An 18,542-nucleotide genomic window follows, 5' to 3' on the forward strand; every position below is an offset into this window, starting at 1 on the left:
TACAATAAAACTAGGTACAAATCCCCATAAGACAGCAGAATGAGGCAACCCGCTAGGAGGAAGTGTTCCAGGAGCAGGCAGAAGGATCAGAGACACCCCCACTGCCACTGTTAGGAGTCCCAGGAAAACCCCAAACTAAACAAACACAGCCTGTATGCAGAGGGCCTAGCACAGAACCCTGCAGGCTCTGTGGTTCAGTCTCTGTGAGGCTCTGTGGGCCCTGCTTAGCTGATTCTGGGGGCCGTGTTCTCCTGCTGGCCTCGACCCCTCTGGCTGATATCTGTTATTATCGCTTGAATTGCATTGGGGATTCTCTCTGGCCAGTGAATTCTTTCAGGAACATGGTCTCGGGACCCCGTATCCCATCAGGTGACTAAGATAGCCTTGATTCTAGGTTCCCTATGTGGTGCTTTTAGCTTATTACAGATTTAAGTGTTAAAAGTAAAACTTATACATCAAGGGTTTTTTTTTTATTTGTTTGTTTATCTTTTGTTTTTAGATCTCTGCTGGTTACATGAAATGTCCTTTGGAGTAAAACTATATGATCAAATATTTATTGTATACATTTTACATGATCCAGAAATTTGTGCTGAATTTTACTCTGACTATGCACTATAAACTGAATTCTAAGCGTTTGGGGATGTTTAGAAGGAGCAGAGGGGATGACTGAGAGACTGGGAATTGATGAATTGAGACGAATTGATCTGAAGAGAAGAGATTTGTCTTTGAGTGGGGCCTAGCAGAAGGGCAGCAGAAGTGGCAGGAGGCAGGGCCAGTAGCAGAGTTCCTACCTTGTACGCACCTTTCCTGGGGCTGAACAGAATTATTCTAAGGTAGCTTAGCCATCGATGAGGTTGCTGTGGCACAGAAACTGTGTGACTTTCTTACCATCAAGCTAATAAAAGGGGCAGAACACAGGTTTGACTTGAAGCCTTCTATTCCAATTTTCTATTAAGTTCTTTCCACAGCTGAAAGAGAAAGCTTGTCCTACTGTCCCCTCTTTTGGTACTTTATATTGAAGCAGGATACTTTTCCACATCTTCAGGGTAGAAAAGACCACAGAGTTGGTTGCAGGGAGACTCGATGAATGACGGTGGTAAACTAGAAAAGACAGTTTCTACAAATTACTGTAACTTTCCCACTGAACCCAATGATTCTGTCATTATCAGTGCAAAGCACACAGAACACTCAGGTGTCTCTTCTCAAACGATTACTCAGCTCCTAGTCCAGATCCATAAATTGCGAGTGATTGAGAGATCTGTGACTAGCACGTGAAATTATGCAGCAAGGAGCAGCAAGCGGGCCATGGGTTGAGGCACACACACACTCCCACGCTCCATCAAGGTGCTTCCTTCAAACGTGGGTGATTTCAACACTCGTTATCCTCAAACTGGCCGTACTAAAATGGTTAGCAGGAAGAGATGCTTGATTCTGGGATTAACTGCATTTATATGTGTTGAATTACATGCTCAAGATGAAAACCAGAGTGGGAAATGCAGGTTGCTGGGCAAGTTTAATTTGACTGGCTATGTAGAAGCCAAAAACCACTCAGTTGTTATTGGAGGACTGTTTCCTATCCACTCCAGGACCATCCCAGTAGATGATCCTGACGGGGAACCCGTATCAGCCTTGTGTGAAGGGTAAGCCATTGTTTAATTTTTTCTTCACATGTATTTGGGTGGCTGGAGAAGCATGGTTAGCATGAGCTTGGATTCCAGGTGAAGTTCTCTGGTTCTACCTTTATCTCAGATTACAGAGGGGGAGAGGATACGTGTTTGCCTCAGAAAGTTGATCCTCAGAGGGTTCTCTGTGGGCCAGTAGCAGCAGCAGAAACTAAAAGCTTGTTAGACACATAGGCTCAGGGATTGCATCCCTCATCTGCTGAACAGAGTTGACACTTTCAGAAGACCCTGAGGTTTGAGAAGCACGGATGTTGCAGACTGTGGCTGCAGCTGCACAGTAACAGTAACAATCACTGTTAATTGTTACAAACTCAAGTTCAAGTGTGCAGGGTGGGAACTCTGGTTTGTTTCCGAAGCAAAGTTCATCCCAAGATTCTGATTTGCAGAAAAACTTCTGTCCCTTCTGCTGTATTGTTCCCCCCACCTCTCTCTCTCTCTCTCTCTCTCTCTCTCTCTCTCTCTCTCTCTCTCTCTCTGTCTCTCTGTGTGTCTCTCTCTCTCTCTCTCTCTCTCTCTCTCTCTCTCTCTCTCTCTCTCTCTCTCTCTCTCTCCTCTCTCTCTGCCTGTAGACACGTATTTAAGTCTGCAGTCTTCCATCACGGTAGCAATCACACCTCCTTTCCCTTTATTCCACGCTTCGTGTTCGAGTCGATGCTGGAAGGAGCCATCTTCTGTGCTGCTGTTGACAAAGTGAAAAGTTTGTGATGAGTCTGCAGTCATCACTTTCTTCCTCCCTCTGATTGTTTCCATCCGCACAGGGAGGCAAAGGCTCCAGAAGAACTGAGGGGCTGCTTGGTTGTCATAGCAGCAGCCCATCACTGCATCACGGCTTTCCCGGCTTTAGATTCTATCTTCGTGGACCACACTAGACTCTCATGAACTGCATGACCTAATTTGGTCTCCAATCTTTATTGGAACTTCTGAAGTTTATTTTCCACAAAAGTTGAGGTTTCTTTTGAATAGTGGACAATATTTCCAAACAGCTGATGAACCACAACTAGACATGGAAGATTATTCTAGTTTTTCAGTATTGTAAATAATTCAGTTTGGACCGGGAAGCTTTATCCTTTTATCCAAAGATAACTATTTCTTTGGCTAAGTTAAAGGTGGAGTTACAAACACAAAGCAGGTGGGGAATTTTCTAGCTTGAGATGAAATGCTGTCTTACTGTGGAAGGCACTGCTGCGCTGAGTTTGGAGCTGTATTACGCCATCAATGTGAACTTGTAAAGGAAAGCACAGGATGCTAAAGCCATTTGTGTCTGTCCCCTTCTGTTTGCAGCTTTAACTGAGTTACCCCCCCCCACTCTGCCTCCCCAAAATGCTGATCTTTCCATCCTTGAATGTGACACCTTCTCTGGTTCTGCAAACTTTTCACCAGCTGTCTGTCTGCAGCCCTCTCCTCATGCTGTCTGTCTGTCTGCAGCCTTCTCCCCATGCTGTCTGTCTTTCTGCAGTCCTCTCCTCATGCTGTCTGTCTGTCTGTCTGCAGCCCTCTCCTGATGCTGTCTGTCTGTCTGTCTGCAGCCCTCTCCCACCTCTCTCCTATTCTTCCAGCCTTGGCATTGCTCTCAGCTGGCTTGGGCTGCTTGCTCTTTGGATTTCATTGCTCAGACCTCTATTCCCATTGCTGTTTTCAATCACTTTGAACAAATGCCTTTCTCTTTCCTTGCATAAGTTAACATTTTCAGGGTAAAGAAATTGAAGGCAGGCTCTCTGTCGCTACATTTATAGTTTACAGCAGCAGAGGAACTCAGCAGCTCCGTACTAAATATAAAGAAGTACAACTAAGTCAAGATAAGAATTAAATAGACGACAGGGGGATGGCTCGTTTGATAAAGTCCTGGCCTTGCAAGAATGAAGGCTGAGTCAGAAGCCCCAAGACCCACACAAAAACTTTGGTTATGGGGCCATTCTGTAATCCCAGTGCTCGGGAGCAGGAGCCAGGAAGATCAGTACGGCTTGCTGGCCAGCTGGGCTAGCCAAGTCACAGTCCAGGTTCAGTGAGAGACCCTTTCCCAGACGACAAGGCGGAGGATGACAGAGGAAGAAAGGTGACATTGACATCTGTGCTCTGCATGCGTCACAATGTGCACACACACAGGCCGGAAGGAAGGTCTCAAATTGCGAATGCGGATGTTTACTTTTAGGTCTTGAATTTAAAATGCTTCCTAAGCCAGAGATAAAAAGTTAGTTACTACAGCTAGCTACTGAGGGTAGTAAAATAACAGTTACTCAAATAATCGTTTTCCACAATCTTGTTAAAATATGGCTAGAATTCAGGAGAAAGGAGGGGCTAGAAGAAGGGGGTTGGTGATGTTTTAATCAGAAGGACTCAAAAGCAATACGGCAACAGACCTCAGGAGAATATTTCCCTTTTTAGAGGCTGCAGAATATAATTAGGAGGCTGACATTTATGATTGTATGTGAGAACAGTAAGAAGACAGCCTCAGTTAAACACCTCTCAGCAGCAGGCTGCATTACGGAATTGGAGTCATAGTATACAAAATTTACATACTGCTTTAGTAACTTTTGCCATAAGTATTAATATTTTAAAACTATTTTTTCATTATAACTATGGTCAGAAAAAAATAAGTCAAAAAGGAGAGAAAAATCATGTTATTATGCCCTACCCCATGAGAAGACATATTCTAAGGTATTATTTGGTAAAGACAATTATGACTAGAACAATTTTTGAAAAGAACCAGAAATTTGAAAATATTGTAGAATATAAGAGATACAAATGGCAAGAAAACATAAAACAGTCACTTTTAAAAAGGCTGGATATGGCTAATACTTGGATCTTTTAAGGTTGTAATGTCATTTATGAAATATTGACATGTTCAGACATCTGAGTACCTGCTGCTTCAGCAAAAGCTGTCATCACTCATGTAACTGAGGCTCCTTTCCAGAAAAGTACACCATCTGCGCCCCCACCCACACCCCCACCCATTCCCTTCCCCCAGTGGCCAGTGCCTCACAAAAGCTTTTCCTTTCCAGGTTTAATTTCCGGGGTTTCCGCTGGATGAAAACCATGATCCACACCATCAAGGAGATTAACAAGAGGAAGGACATTTTGCCCAACCACACTCTGGGCTATCAGATCTTTGACACCTGCTATACTGTCTCCAAAACAATAGAGAGTACTTTCACATTTCTTTCGGGGCAGGAAGAATACCAGCCCAACATTAGAAACAGCACTGGAAAATATCTAGTAGGCATTATTGGAGCAGGGGGATCGTCCTTGTCAATTGCTGCTTTAAGAATTCTGAGCTTGTACAGTATGCCTCAGGTATCTTGAAATTCTGTGCTATGTACTTAGAAAAAAAATACAAATGTTGTGCCTAGGTGGGGTGGCCCATGCCTTTAATCCCTGCCATTCAAGACACAGAGGCAGGAGGATATCTGTCCAATCAAAGTCAATATGGTCTACAGATCAAGTTCCAGGACAGCCATGGCTAAACAAAGAGATCCTATCTCAAAAAAAAAAAAAAATTAAGGAAAGAAGAAAGGAAAGAAAGAAGACGGAAAAAAGGAAGGTAGAAAAAATGCAACTAATGTATAGAAATTGTTGCAAAGGCAGTGAGGTCCAGAGAGGCTAAGCTGCAGAGACAACATAGAATGTGATGGGGCTCTTAGTTACTCTGTTCAGCCAAGCCCCAGCAGTGCACACTATGGCCTATTTAGAGGGGACTGGGGATTGCTCGGTCTCCGGGAGGAGCATCTTGCTTGCACTGACTGAGATGTGATGTGGCGATGTGGATACTACGTTTCACTAGTCACCATGTTCTGTGCACTGTGTGGAGCACAGCAGAGCTCATCTGTAAATACATGGTGGTAGACTGAGGGCTGGAATAGGAACTGGCTTTTGCTTGGGTCTCAGTTGATGCTTGTTAGTCATGAGCAAAACCATTGCACAGACATGCTAAAATGGGCCTGGGAATTTCACATCAGCTAACTTAATAAATTATTTTAAACCCAAAGAGGGTAGCATAGGTCAACACAAGAATAAGAAATTACGAAACATAAATTGCAAGGAAAACTAAAAAGATCTAGCATTATTTCAATGGCTGTTTCATTAAAGTATCAGAATGTATTAATATGAATGATGAACAAACTTATTGGAGCTACTGAAGTAACGGGAATATCCCTCACATAGAATTTCATCTTTCCTCCCCTCCTTCCCTCTCTTCCTCCCTCAGCCCCCCCGCAGCCCCCTCCCACTTCTCTTCTATTGCTGGGGATAATATCCAGGGACTGGCTCATGGTAGACAAAGTTACACTAATGACCCACAAACTCAGCCCAACATACTGTTTGTTTTTGTTTGTGTTTGTTTGTTTGTTTGGGTTTTTGTTGCTGTTTGTTTTGTTTTTCAAGACAGAGTTTCTCTGTAGTTTTGGAGCCTGTCCTGGAACTAGCTCTTGTAGACCAGGCTGGCCTTGAACTCACAGAGATCCACCTGCCTCTGTCTCTCAAGTACTGGTATTAAAGGCATGCACCACCACTTCCCAGCTCCAACATAGTATTTAACTAAGAGAGTTTCAAATATGAGCATGGGGAGAACAGGAAAGGACCAGTAAACAGAATGCAAGGAAAGGTGGCTGAGTCAATATACATCTTAGGAGTAGACTTATGTAGCTCATTCAAACTGCAGCTACTAGGAGTTTATCTTCCACTAACCGCTAGTAAAACTCAGGCTGCTTAGAAAACCTTACATATATTTCGGTGTGAAGTCTTTTATCAAACCTGGAGAGGAAAAGATAAAATGAGTCTTCTGTTTAATACTCTAATATTAAGAAACATCAAAATCTACATTATCGTTAGGTTAATTTTCTTGTGAGGAAATATAGACAGAGGAGGTTCAGTACCAAGATCTTATATGATAACTAATTGAGCAAACCTTAGAAATCTGATGTCATTGCCTCTCAGAGAGATTTGTTCCTACATAATACCTCCTATAACTCTGCTGCACGTGTGATTAGAAAGGAAAATACAAACATTAGCCAGTGGAATAAGAGTTTAAAAACAAAGACAAAGGGAAAGAGAACACAGGTATAATGTGGCATTCATGAAGGAATCACCAGTCTGGGGCTATAGTATATGATATAGAAGATCAGACTGGGGATGACTCATGAATATGGGCTCCCTGATCGCAATGCCTAGGTTCCCCCTAAATGCTAAATACAAGCAAGGACTACTGACAAAGTGAGGAAAGCATTCTTTTTCATTTTTCGAGTTATGTACATTAAAAAGAGAGTTTCAGGTAACTTTGCTGGAGAACGGTGTTTAGACATCCAGTTGGTGAGCACGTTCTATCATCTCCCAGGCCTCAGGGCAAGTTTTAGGACCTATGTACTCAGGAGAGCTCCAGGAGAAAACTGAGAGAGAAGAACAGAAGGGAAGTAAGGGAGCAGAGGTGAGAACAGGAGCGAGCATGGAGACAAAGACTTGCGCGCAGTCCATCCTCTCTGCACATGAGATGCTAAAGCTGATGAAGAGTCCAGATATCCTGACTCAGAAGAGTCTCCAAAGTCCAGGAGGATAAAGGAAAGAGAAGTGGCCTCCCTGACAATGCTGTGCTCCGACCCATGAAAAAATAGTGCATTAACTGTCTTCATCTTAACAAATGGCAGCCCTGATACCTTTGCGTTAATAGGGCAACCAAAGTGTTACCCAGAATAGTCCCCACCCGCCAGGTAGAAGTACCCATAGTAAGTCATCATCTATGGAAGCCTGTCAGGGACAAAAGAGAACTATTCAGTATATCCTCAGAATATTCTGAAGCTGTCATTTAACAATGTGATATGGCTTCCTAATAGCTATAAATATTTTCAATTGTAGGTTGGCTATACATCCTCCTGCCCAATTCTTAGTGACAAATTCCAATTTCCATCTTATTATCGCACAATACCCAGTGATAAGATCCAGTCCGAGGCCATGGTGAATCTTATCCAACACTTCGGTTGGGTCTGGGTAGGCGCTATTGCAGCTGATGACGATTATGGAAAATATGGAGTAAAAATTTTTAAGGAAAAGATGAAAAGTGTCCACCTCTGTGTTGCTTTCTCTGAAACCATTCCCAAAGTCTACTCCAATGAGAAAATGCAAAACGCCGTCAAGGCAGTGAGGAGTTCCACGGCCAGAGTCATTGTGCTTTTTACCTCTGACATTGACCTCAGCCCCTTTGTGCTGGAGATGGTTCATCACAACATAACTGACAGGACGTGGATAGCCAGCGAAGCCTGGATCACCTCGGCCCTCATTGCAAAGCCGGAGTACTTCCCCTATTTTGGCGGAACTATTGGATTTGCAATACCAAGAGCCGTTATACCAGGACTGAAAGAGTTTCTGTATGATGTGCACCCTAGCAAGGATCCTAAGGACGTCCTGACCATTGAATTCTGGCAAACTGCTTTTAACTGTACCTGGCCCAACAGCAGTGTGCCTTACAACGTGGACCACAGAGTGAATATGACCGGCAAAGAAGACAGGTTGTATGACATGTCTGATCAGCTCTGCACCGGAGAGGAGAAGCTGGAAGACCTGAAAAATACCTATCTGGATGTGTCTCAGCTCAGAATCACGAACAACGTCAGACAAGCTGTGTATGCTATGGCTTATGCGCTGGATCGTCTCAGCAGATGTGACATACCAGAAGGAGAAAAAGCATATACAAAATGTTCACGTATTCCTGACTATGACCCCTTGGATGTAAGTTATTTCACCTTATCACATATAGTAAGAAAAAAATCAAGGTTTTGCTGCCAAATTGACACCATTAAAATGGTTGATTTGCTTCCATACAGTTTAAAGCATCAAACTTACTATAATGACTTGCCTGAATAATTTGATTGTTCATTTAACATTCTCATTTATTAGCAAATTATTAGGTTTTTCACTAATGATTATAAGCTCTGTCCCACAAAACAAATTATAATAATAATGCCTTTTACAAAGAAATTGTCTCTTGTTCTTTACAGAAGCTGAATTTATAGGTACCTTGTAGTAAACATGACTCCGTGCCTCTGGTTTCTTTGTTTATTCTGTTTTTTGTATACAGTATGGGATTTGTAATTCATCTCAGGATGTTATGCTCATGTTAGGTGAAGACATGTATCCCACTAGTTTAGGATAATTCCTGGGCATCCATAAATGACGTCACCATTTTTCTCCCCGGGAAAATACTATGTTTCTCTTCTGTTTAAATAGTGACCTTGTGGGAGTTAAGTGTGGCCACTAATGCCTTCTATTCTATCTGAGACATTATTGCCATTAGTTCAACACTAACAGTGGCTCCATTGTGAGTTGCAGATCCACCAGAGATAGAGCAAGGCCCTCTCTCAAAAAGCAGACTCGATGACCACAGTAATTATTTTGCTAGGGAATATTTTTCTGCTATAAAATTCTTTTGCTTTTCATCGTATTTTCTCCCACCAATTTAACCATCCATTTAAAACCATTCTTGTCCTAAATGCCTCTTCCTTTGCTGCTTAAAAAAACAATTATTTTGCCATTTCCCTCATTCTATCCACATATTATCTGGATTCTATTTTCCTGTACTAATTCTGGATATCAAGATAGACTCAAGGAAACTTCTATTCTGAGCATTATTTTGCTGCCAAGAGCCCACAAATTTGACTGCTGTAAGCCACTTTGTGTTGGCTCTTGTTCTTTTATTGAAATTCCCTCCACTATTTCTAAGAATTTCCCATATTTGAAATTTCCTAACATTACAGCTTCAATTGTGTGTTCTCTGCCCTGCTTTAGTGTGAGCTATTTCTGAAGTCCTAGGTGGAGTAGTGTGTGAGGCTGGACCATCTCAGCTTTGAAGTTGTCTAGATGCAGAATTTTAGGGAAATTGCAACAGAGGTGCTCTGACAGGCTACATCATTAGGACTACTTGTCTGTAGTTGTGTCTAGTCCCCTTTTCTCTGAAAATACATACACTTTTTTTCTTTTGGTTTTTTTCTATGACTTTCTATTCCCATTTTTTACTTTATCTGTTTAAAGATTTTTTTCGAGCTGAACCTGACTTTCTGCATGTCTAAAGCACTTTTTGTTGACTAAAAGAGCCAAACCTTAAACGACCAAGCCAGATGCAATGCAGCTCAGCTTAGCGCATGCTACTGGTGATTGGCGACTGGATTCGCACCCCACTCGAGTCCGGGAGAGCCCAGCCTCATGCCCGCAAAGAGCCGCAAGTCTTTGCCTGGGGCCATATATATCTGCTCCTGCTCAGGGAATTTTCTGGGTGCACACCACAGCAGGCCTTTTTACCTAGTCTGCTGCTGCAGATGAACTCTTAAATGAGTGCCACGGCTCCGTGTACGCGCACCACATTTGTACCACATGTAACAAATCTTTCTCTGTCCTGCCAGTCAGCTACCAAATAATGAAACAGAGACTCATTAATTATGAAAGTTCTTCTTCTTTTTTTTTTTTTTTTGTTTTTGTTTTTTCGAGACAGGGTTTCTCTGTAGCTTTGGAGCCTGTCCTGGAACTAGCTCTTGTAGACCAGGCTGGTCTCGAACTCACAGAGATCCGCCTGCCTCTGCCTCCCGAGTGCTGGGATTAAAGGCGTGCGCCACCACCGCCCGGCAAGTTCTTCTTCTTAACTAGCTCTTATAACTTTAAGTTAACGCATTTAAATTAATCCACATTTTGTCACATGGCGTCACCTCTCCTCCATCTTGCATCTCCTCTTTCCTCTCTGTGTCTCCTAGAATATCCTGCATCTCTATATTTCTCCTGTTCTTCCTTTCTCTCCCCATCAATTCAGTCTATCCCTCCTGCCTAGCTATTGGCCGTTCAGCTTTCTCACACACCAATCACAGTAATACACCTTCACACAGCATACCAATATCCCACAACACTCAGGCAGCTAAAAGGACTGTCCTTCAGAAGTTGATCTAAACATCATCCAGGCAGCCCAGCTCGTTTCTGTTTGTTGCCAGCAGGTGGACTGGTGTCAATAATCTCTTTGCAGCTTGGGTTGTTGGAGGACTCGTTGCAGTTTTGCTGAAGTAGTCTGAGGGGGACTCTCACCCTTTATTGTTTACTCTGGCAGGGAGGGACCTAGTGCGTCTGCTCAGTTTCAGGGACTTCCTGAAGCTATTTTGAATTGTTTACCTTAAAACTTAAAGAGCTTCCCTGCGAGGATGAAGTGCTTCAGTCCGGGGAAAACTGTTACACAACAACTTAATCTCTGTTGAATTTAACTTTCCACGCCTGATGGTGTAGTCAGTCTAGAAGACTGTGAGATTTTCAAAAGAAGGCAACAGTTGTGAAACTTTGTAACTTTACATGGGGAAAGTGGGGTAAGGGGAATGAAAAATATTCCAAATAGTCTCTGTCCCTTTGTATGGAGATATAATACCGCTTAGTCTTATTATAATCTTATGTTAGTCTAACAAAAACACACAATTTTAATATATATCAGAGGTAAATTAAAATTGTCCAGTAGTCAAAGTTAAAGAAAAACAGGCAAAAGCAAGTAAAGCAAATTATTTAAACCAGTATGTCTAAAATACTATTTACTGTTATAATTTAATGTGTTGTCATGGTATTAAAATAATATGAAATTATTAACAGGGTAGTTTCTATTATTTATAATCCAATATGCTTATTACATGCACAACACATCTCAATTCAGTCAATCACTTTTTATGTTTGAATTGCCACCTGTGGCTAGAGGATATCACAGTTGGTAACAAAAATAAGGGTGGCAAAAAATAAAATATAATTCCATAATATGAATTCAAATCTAATTTACAACTTAAAGAGCTTCCCTGCAAAGAAAAAAGGTTTCAATCTGGGGGGAAACTGTTACACAACAGCAATGTAAACTTTATTGAATTTAACTTTCCATGCCTGATGGCATAGTCCTTCCACAAGACTGTGAGGTCTTTTTCCTTCCTTCCTTCCTTCCTTCCTTCCTTCCTTCCTTCCTTCCTTCCTTCCTCCTCCTCCTCCCTCCCTCCCTCCCTTCGTCTCTCCCCCTCCCTCTCTTTCTCGCTCTCCTACTTTCTTTTTGAGTTTTCGAGACAGGGTTTCTCTGTAGCTTTGGAGCATGCCATTCATGAAAATAGCTCTTGTAAACTAGACTGGCCTTACACTCACAGACAGAGAGATCCGCCTGCCTCTGCCTCCTGAGTGCTGGGATTAAAGGCATGTGCCATTAACAGCCCTATTTTTGAAGGCTGTGAGATTTTTCAAAGAAAGGAAATAGTTGTGGACCTTTGTAACCTTACATAGGGAAAATGGAGTGAGGAGAATGAAAAATAATCTCAACAGTCTCCTGTTTCTTAGTATGGAGATATAATACCGCTAAGCCTTAGTATAATCTTACATTATTCTAAGAAAACCACTCAATTTTAATATACAGAAGAGGTAAATTAAAATTTTCCAGTGACAAGTGTTAAAGAAAAACAGGTAAAAGTAAATTAAACAAATAATTTGACCCAATAATGCTATTTAATGTGTTAGCATAACATTTAAACAATAGTGTGAAATTATTAATGGGGGAATTTCCATTCTTTTGACATCTTTATGGTCCAGTGTGCATATTACATGCACAGCACATGTCAATTTAGCCAACCACTTTTTGTGTTTGAAATGCAACCCGTGGCTAGAATTGGCAACAAAAACAGGGAAAGCAAACAAATAAAATAGCATTCCATAATTACATATGTGTTCAAATCTACTTTCTTTATGAATATCTGTTTTCTAAGTAATAAAATGTTTATATATTGCTTTTTTTCTCCCCTTTCCTTCTCAGCTAATGGTTTACTTAAGGCGTTTGGAATTTACCTCCCATGATGGAAGAAACATAAAGCTTGACAGACTTGGGGATCTGGAAATTGGATATTATGATATCCTCAACTGGCAAACAGATAATGCTGGAGAAATTGCCTTTGTCAAGGTTGGAGAATACAAATTTCAAGAATCAAAGTTTGAACTTGTTCTTCCAAAGAACTCAACACTATTTTGGAACACTGAATCTTCAAGGGTTAGTTGATCTGCCATATAGCTTATTCATACATAGAGAAAAATTTATTTTATCTAGAACTAAATATATGTAAAACACCTAAAATTATTGCCTTCTTCCAAATCAATTTCTTCAGTGTAGCATATGATTGTCCATATTGTTGTTTGTGTATTTGGAATTTAAAGAATCCATGTCACACTAAAATTCATGAGAATTTTAACAAATTTAATATGTACTGATATATTAAGAATGTTTCATTAGAACATAGTAATTTTATTTTTACCTTCTCTATTAAAATTGAAGTTATATCTATATAATGATGCTATTTTATAGGAATTCAAACATATTTAAATCTTTCCATAGCACTAAAAATGCATTCTATGTCTTGAATAGTATATGATGTTGTAAGCTTAAATTTTCTAGGATTTTGGGGGTTTTTTGTTTGTTTGTTTTTGACCTGGGGGGTCTTGCTATGTATCTCAATCTGTCACTATGCCTAGCTCAGGAAACATATTTTATTCTTCCAGTAAATAATTATCTCCTCAGGTTATATAATATATATATATATATAATGAGGTAACATATGTCAGGTTTATGTTGAATTTCAAGATATACATCCATGTAGAATATAAAAATATAAAGAGACCCCTGGTTAGTAAACAGGGTCCTTTGGAGTACTTAGTCCCCTTCAAGGTCCAGCTAGGGCAATACACTCACGGAAAGAAAAATTACTAAATAGATCTGAGAGGAAAAACAAAATAACTCACTTGTGATTCTTCTTCAGCATGTCTCTTTTATTGTTCTATTTTGTTACAAATATTTCTAGTTTATATACCCTTATAACCAGTAATTCCCCAGCCCAAGCAGGGTCCAGAACTGGAGTTTGTTAGCACCATAAAAGACAGATAAGGATTTACACAAATCCACAACTGTCAGCTCAAAGATAGGAGTGATTTAGTGAACTTCTCATGAACTGCTTAAGGAGGTTAATTAAAAAAGAGATTAAATCATCAAGGAATTCTAGAAGGGGAGAGTGGTGTGCTACACTACATTTTAAGTGGTTAGATAAAGAGCTTAAAATTTTATATCCAATAAAATCACAAGTGAGGCAATGATTGTGTTTTTACACAGCACATCACATTTTTCCCAGCATAGAGAGGATCGATTAACCAGGCAACCTGTGTAAATAAACAGAGCAAGCTATGGCCCTTGATCTATTAGCATATTCACCAATTGTCGCAAGCTCTAAAGGACTTTAAGATATGATGTTTACACCTTTTGCTCTAAATGATTAAAACAAATACGAGACTCAAACCTCTAAATTATCAAATCCAGGGTTTGATGCCTATCAGTCACTCTGATCGTTGGTGGTGTGGGTCTGTGGCACCAGTGGGAAGGTTGTCTCTCTCTGGGCTGTGGACAAATGGTTAATTATTTCTCCTTCTGTCTTTGAGAACAGAACACAAGTAGTAAATTTCTTGAACTAAAATCATCAATAAACTGAGATGAAGGTGAGCGTGAGAGGTTAGGAATCTTTTAATGCAAGGTTAGCTTTGGGTCATTGCTTTCTTTATAAGTGAGGTAAAACCAGGGCATGGTTATTTTTTCTATCTATCTGAACAGCTTGGAACCAACAGCTTGTGCCAGTAGTAATTCTTTGCCCTTGGATATTTGGTAATGTCTTAAATGGAATGCTTTTGCCTGGACCCTTAACCCTGATCAAATGCCTGTCAATAAAGACAATTTCGGAAAGGCAGATCCCTGCATTTACATAGAAGAGAGTAACAGAGGCCTAGCAGTGGGAAATTGTATTCACACATAACTAGGGGATTCAATGAGTAAACACTAAAAGCACAAGGGAGATTGTGCTCAGAAAATGATCAAATAGTTCTGAACTATGAGAAATTATTCCCAAATTTGTAACAGAAAGGGCTAAGCTACGAAAAAAAATCTACAGCAAGAAGCAGTCACTTTATTCATAAGGCATTAATTCCAACTTGCCTTGCATCTTGGTCTAATCTTCCAAAAAAAAGCCCTTGGCTCTGAATGACTGAGCTTGTGGAATGAGTCTGATTAATTACTGAATGATTCTGTGGTTTGTCGCAGTTAATACTGAAATGTCTAAATATAGAGAGAGAGCAAGAAAACATTCCAAGCTACGTCCTCTCGATTATCTTCTGATTGTCACAATTTTTCTCATGGAGCAGACCTATTTTTCTTCCTTTCTACCAGTCCCTTATGATCAATGTCTAAATAATAAATGATATTTTGAGATGCTCTACTGACAATAAACATCTTTCAGGATCTGACAATGATTATTGGGGTCACAGGTCTCATCAAAACAGGAGCAGACTGTGCAAACTGTCTGATTCACAGCATCTCATGTGATATTAGTTTGGTTGATCACCAAGATTACAAATAACTCTCACTAGCGTTGGTTTGACATTTCCAGAGTCAAGCACAAGACTGTTCCTCAGTAGAATTTTCTAGGTTCTCCATATTGTCATGCTTTGTCTGGTATCCTTGCTCACTATCCTGGGTTCATCTCCTTTCTAAATATGACAAACACCTCCCTGAAAGTACAACTGAGAACTTTTTTGGTTTCACAAATAAGGCTTTATTATATACCTACTGTCTTTGTCTTTGCTAGCTTCCAAATTCAGTATGTACAAAACTGTGTCCTCCAGGGACCAGGAAAGGGATTCTCCACGGGAAACCCCATTGCTGCTTTGCTTGCATCCCATGTGCTGATGGATATGTGTCAGAGAAAGAAGGTAGAGATGGGTACTTTTTCATTAGTAGTAATGTACTTAGAATAACAAAGTGTTGTCAGAGAGATCCACAAGAAACACCTAAAATTCTCTAATATGCATTATGAATAAAGGAGAATATTAGTTTTCAAACTTATGAAGTTAAAAAAAGGCCTAAAGCTATGAAGCTCATAAGAAAACACCAACCAAAATATGTAAAATGTGAAATATGGATAAATTCAAAATCTTCAAACTACGTATTCCTAAAATAGACTCAGCACTAACAACAGCTGGATATGAGTCACCTGCCTGCTTGTCTTAAGGTGCTGAGCACTGAGAGCACATGCAGGGCACAGCGCTGCTGCAGGAGCTCCTGCAACAGCTCGCTCAGTTGCTGCTCTCTGGAGATGACCTAGGCATCTTGGTTTTGTAAAGTGAATTGGAGCAGGACTATTTACATTTCTACTTTTTGTTGCTATTGAAGAAACAAAAATGCACTTGTCTTTTGTCACATGTCCCTTAAGAGTAACCATGTAAAAAGGATAAAATGGTCTGTGTTGGAAAACAAGCACCCTGTATCCTGCAGAGCTCCCTAGATACAGGTCCCCAAGGTCCACCCAGAATTCCATCAGAGATGTCCAGACCGGGACTCAGAATGACTGAAGGAAAACATCAGTCTTTCCCTGAATCTTTAAATTAACATTGAATTGACCCATCCCCTCATATGCTATAAACATATCTCAAGTAGCTCTTTCTGGTTCACCAATGCTTCCTCTTAGAGCCTCCATTTAGACAGAGTTGGCTTTCTTAACCTCAGGGGCCAGAGGTGATGGTTTTGTTTTTGTTCCTACCCTCAGCCTCGTTCAACCAACTCATTCAACTGAGCATCTGGAGTTGGGGACACACAGAGTTCTCCTCAACAAGGGGATACTGAATAAGAGAATGAAAACACAAAAGGTTTAACAGACATTGTTGGAGGCCTTTTGATTGTCTCACCTCAGTAGCTGTGACTTTATCATTGCTGGACAGTTCTGGGTTTGATTAGGACACATAGATCAAAGAGAAAGAGAGAAGCATATCACTGGAAAACACCAATTCAAAAAACCCTGAGGTTGGGGAGAAATGAACAATTCCTAAAATAAAAAACAACTCTCAACCTGTCACAGACTGTGTAGTCAACAAGGTCATTTTTCCACTACTAATTTTTAGATCACACACACATGCACATGTATACACACACACACACACACACACACACACACACACTTTGCTCGTGCCTTTGACTGCTCTGCACTATTCACAGTTAAAGGTGCCAACTGGGTTCCTTACAATCAATTCTCTGCTCTTTCTCAATAGGCCAAAGAGAATGTGACCCATGTGGGGAAGACGACTGGTCCAATGCACAGAAGAACAAGTGTGTGCCAAAGGAGGTGGAATTCCTTGCTTATGAGGAGGCCCTGGGGTTCACCCTTGTCATCCTCTCCATCTTGGGGGCACTCGTGGTCTTGGCAGTCACCGTGGTTTATGTGATCCACAGGCACACTCCATTGGTGAAGGCCAATGACCGGGAGCTGAGCTTCCTCATTCAGATGGCTCTGGTCATCACGGTGCTCTCATCCTTGCTCTTCATAGGCAAGCCATTGAACTGGTCCTGCATGGCCCGCCAGGTCACTCTGGCGCTAGGCTTTTGCCTCTGTCTGTCTTCCATTCTCGGAAAGACTATTTCACTCTTTTTTGCCTACAGGATTTCCATATCCAAAACTCGGCTTATATCCATGCACCCCGTTATTCGAAAACTCATTGTGCTGGTCTGTGTTTTGGGGGAGATTAGTGTATGCTCAGCTTACTTGGTATTGGAGCCTCCGAGGGTGTTCAAAAACATTGAACCTCAAAATGTAAAAATCATCTTTGAATGCAATGAAGGCTCTATAGAGTTCCTGTGCTCCATATTTGGGTTTGATGTCCTTCTGGCCTTACTGTGTTTCCTTACAACGTTTGTGGCTCGCCAGCTGCCAGATAACTACTATGAAGGGAAATGCATCACATTTGCGATGCTGGTCTTTTTCATTGTCTGGATCTCTTTTGTCCCTGCATACCTGAGCACCAAAGGCAAATTCAAAGTGGCCGTGGAATTATTTGCCATTTTGGCGTCCAGCTATGGCTTGTTAGGCTGCATATTTCTTCCCAAGTGCTTCATTATTCTGCTGAGGCCAAAGAGGAACACTGATGAGACTGTTGGTGGGAGAGTCCCCACTGTAGACAGGAGCATCCAGCTGACCTCGGCTTCTGTGAGCAGTGAGCTTAACAGCACCACAGTGTCGACTGCTCTGGATGAGTAGAGTCGTGAGTCCCAGGGGACAGGCAGAGCTGGGTGATGACCTGGCTCCACCTTCCCTGTCTGGTTGCTTCAGACGCAGATGCCTGTTGCTCTGGGGTCATGGTATTTTGTGGCTGTGTTAGTTTTAGGTTAACATGGTAAATGTAGTCTCATTCTGTGAGATGCATCGAGCACAGATTAGAATGTCATTCATGACCGAAGTTGAAAACTACTTCTTCAAAATTTTAAAGGGCAGGGTGTATATCAACAGAATTCATTAATATAGTAGTAAAATAGCTCATGAATGTTTTTCTTAAATTATGAGTATCTGTTCTAGATACTTACAGTAAATAAAAACACATAGGAAGAACAGAGAGGGATCTTTTCTCATCCTGTTGATGCCTCTCTGAAATAGACTGTTCTAGTTGCTAAAAGTACAGCTCTGATGTCTGGGGAGATAACTTGGTTGTTAAGAACACTGGTAGCTCTTCCAAATAACCTAGGTTTTGTTTCTAGCACCTACATGGTGGCTCGCAACTGTTTACAACTCTAATTCCAGGGAGCCAATCCTTTCTTCTGGCATCTTGGGTACCAGGTATGCATGTGGCACACAAACCTACAAGCATGCTGAACACCAATACACATAACATAAAAGACATGAAAAAAACTGCAGCTCTGAAATCTTCCCTGAGGCAGAAACTTTAGAAAATTCCTGGAAGAAAATTTGTGCTTTGAAGGACTCTGTGGATAGGTCAGATCGAGGGGATTGAAATTGATAAAATTAATAAAATTATATTAATAAAATT

The 18,542-nt window shown here is 41.0% G+C and overlaps 1 protein-coding gene across 2 annotated transcripts; it reads left to right on the plus strand.

The window, feature by feature from the left end:
- The first annotated feature begins 1,404 nt into the window (after positions 1 to 1,404).
- On the plus strand, positions 1,405 to 17,758 carry LOC119826634 (vomeronasal type-2 receptor 1-like). Of its 2 annotated transcripts, none has more exons than XM_038348058.1 (6): positions 1,405 to 1,640; positions 4,682 to 4,973; positions 7,524 to 8,393; positions 12,460 to 12,690; positions 15,320 to 15,443; positions 16,776 to 17,758. In XM_038348058.1, the coding sequence occupies exons 1-6, from the start codon at positions 1,405 to 1,407 to the stop codon at positions 17,756 to 17,758; spliced, it is 2,736 nt and encodes a 911-aa protein (XP_038203986.1). The 2 variants fall into 2 exon arrangements, with proteins under 2 accessions (XP_038203986.1, XP_038203987.1); XM_038348059.1 differs by having other exon boundaries at positions 1,510 to 1,631; positions 4,655 to 4,973.
- The last annotated feature ends 784 nt before the right edge of the window (positions 17,759 to 18,542 follow it).

Source organism: Arvicola amphibius, chromosome 11 (genome assembly GCF_903992535.2).
Source record: "Arvicola amphibius chromosome 11, mArvAmp1.2, whole genome shotgun sequence".
In the NCBI taxonomy this organism is placed as follows: Eukaryota; Metazoa; Chordata; class Mammalia; order Rodentia; family Cricetidae; genus Arvicola; species Arvicola amphibius.

Excerpts from the sequence above, each read along its gene's own strand:
- LOC119826634 (XM_038348058.1), top strand. The coding sequence starts at position 1,405 with ATGGTTAGCAGGAAGAGATGCTTGATTCTGGGATTAACTGCATTTATA. Across the intron at positions 8,394-12,459 it reads CTGACTATGACCCCTTGGAT|CTAATGGTTTACTTAAGGCG; the intron begins GTAAGTTATTTC and ends TTTCCTTCTCAG. Across the intron at positions 15,444-16,775 it reads ATATGTGTCAGAGAAAGAAG|GCCAAAGAGAATGTGACCCA; the intron begins GTAGAGATGGGT and ends CTTTCTCAATAG.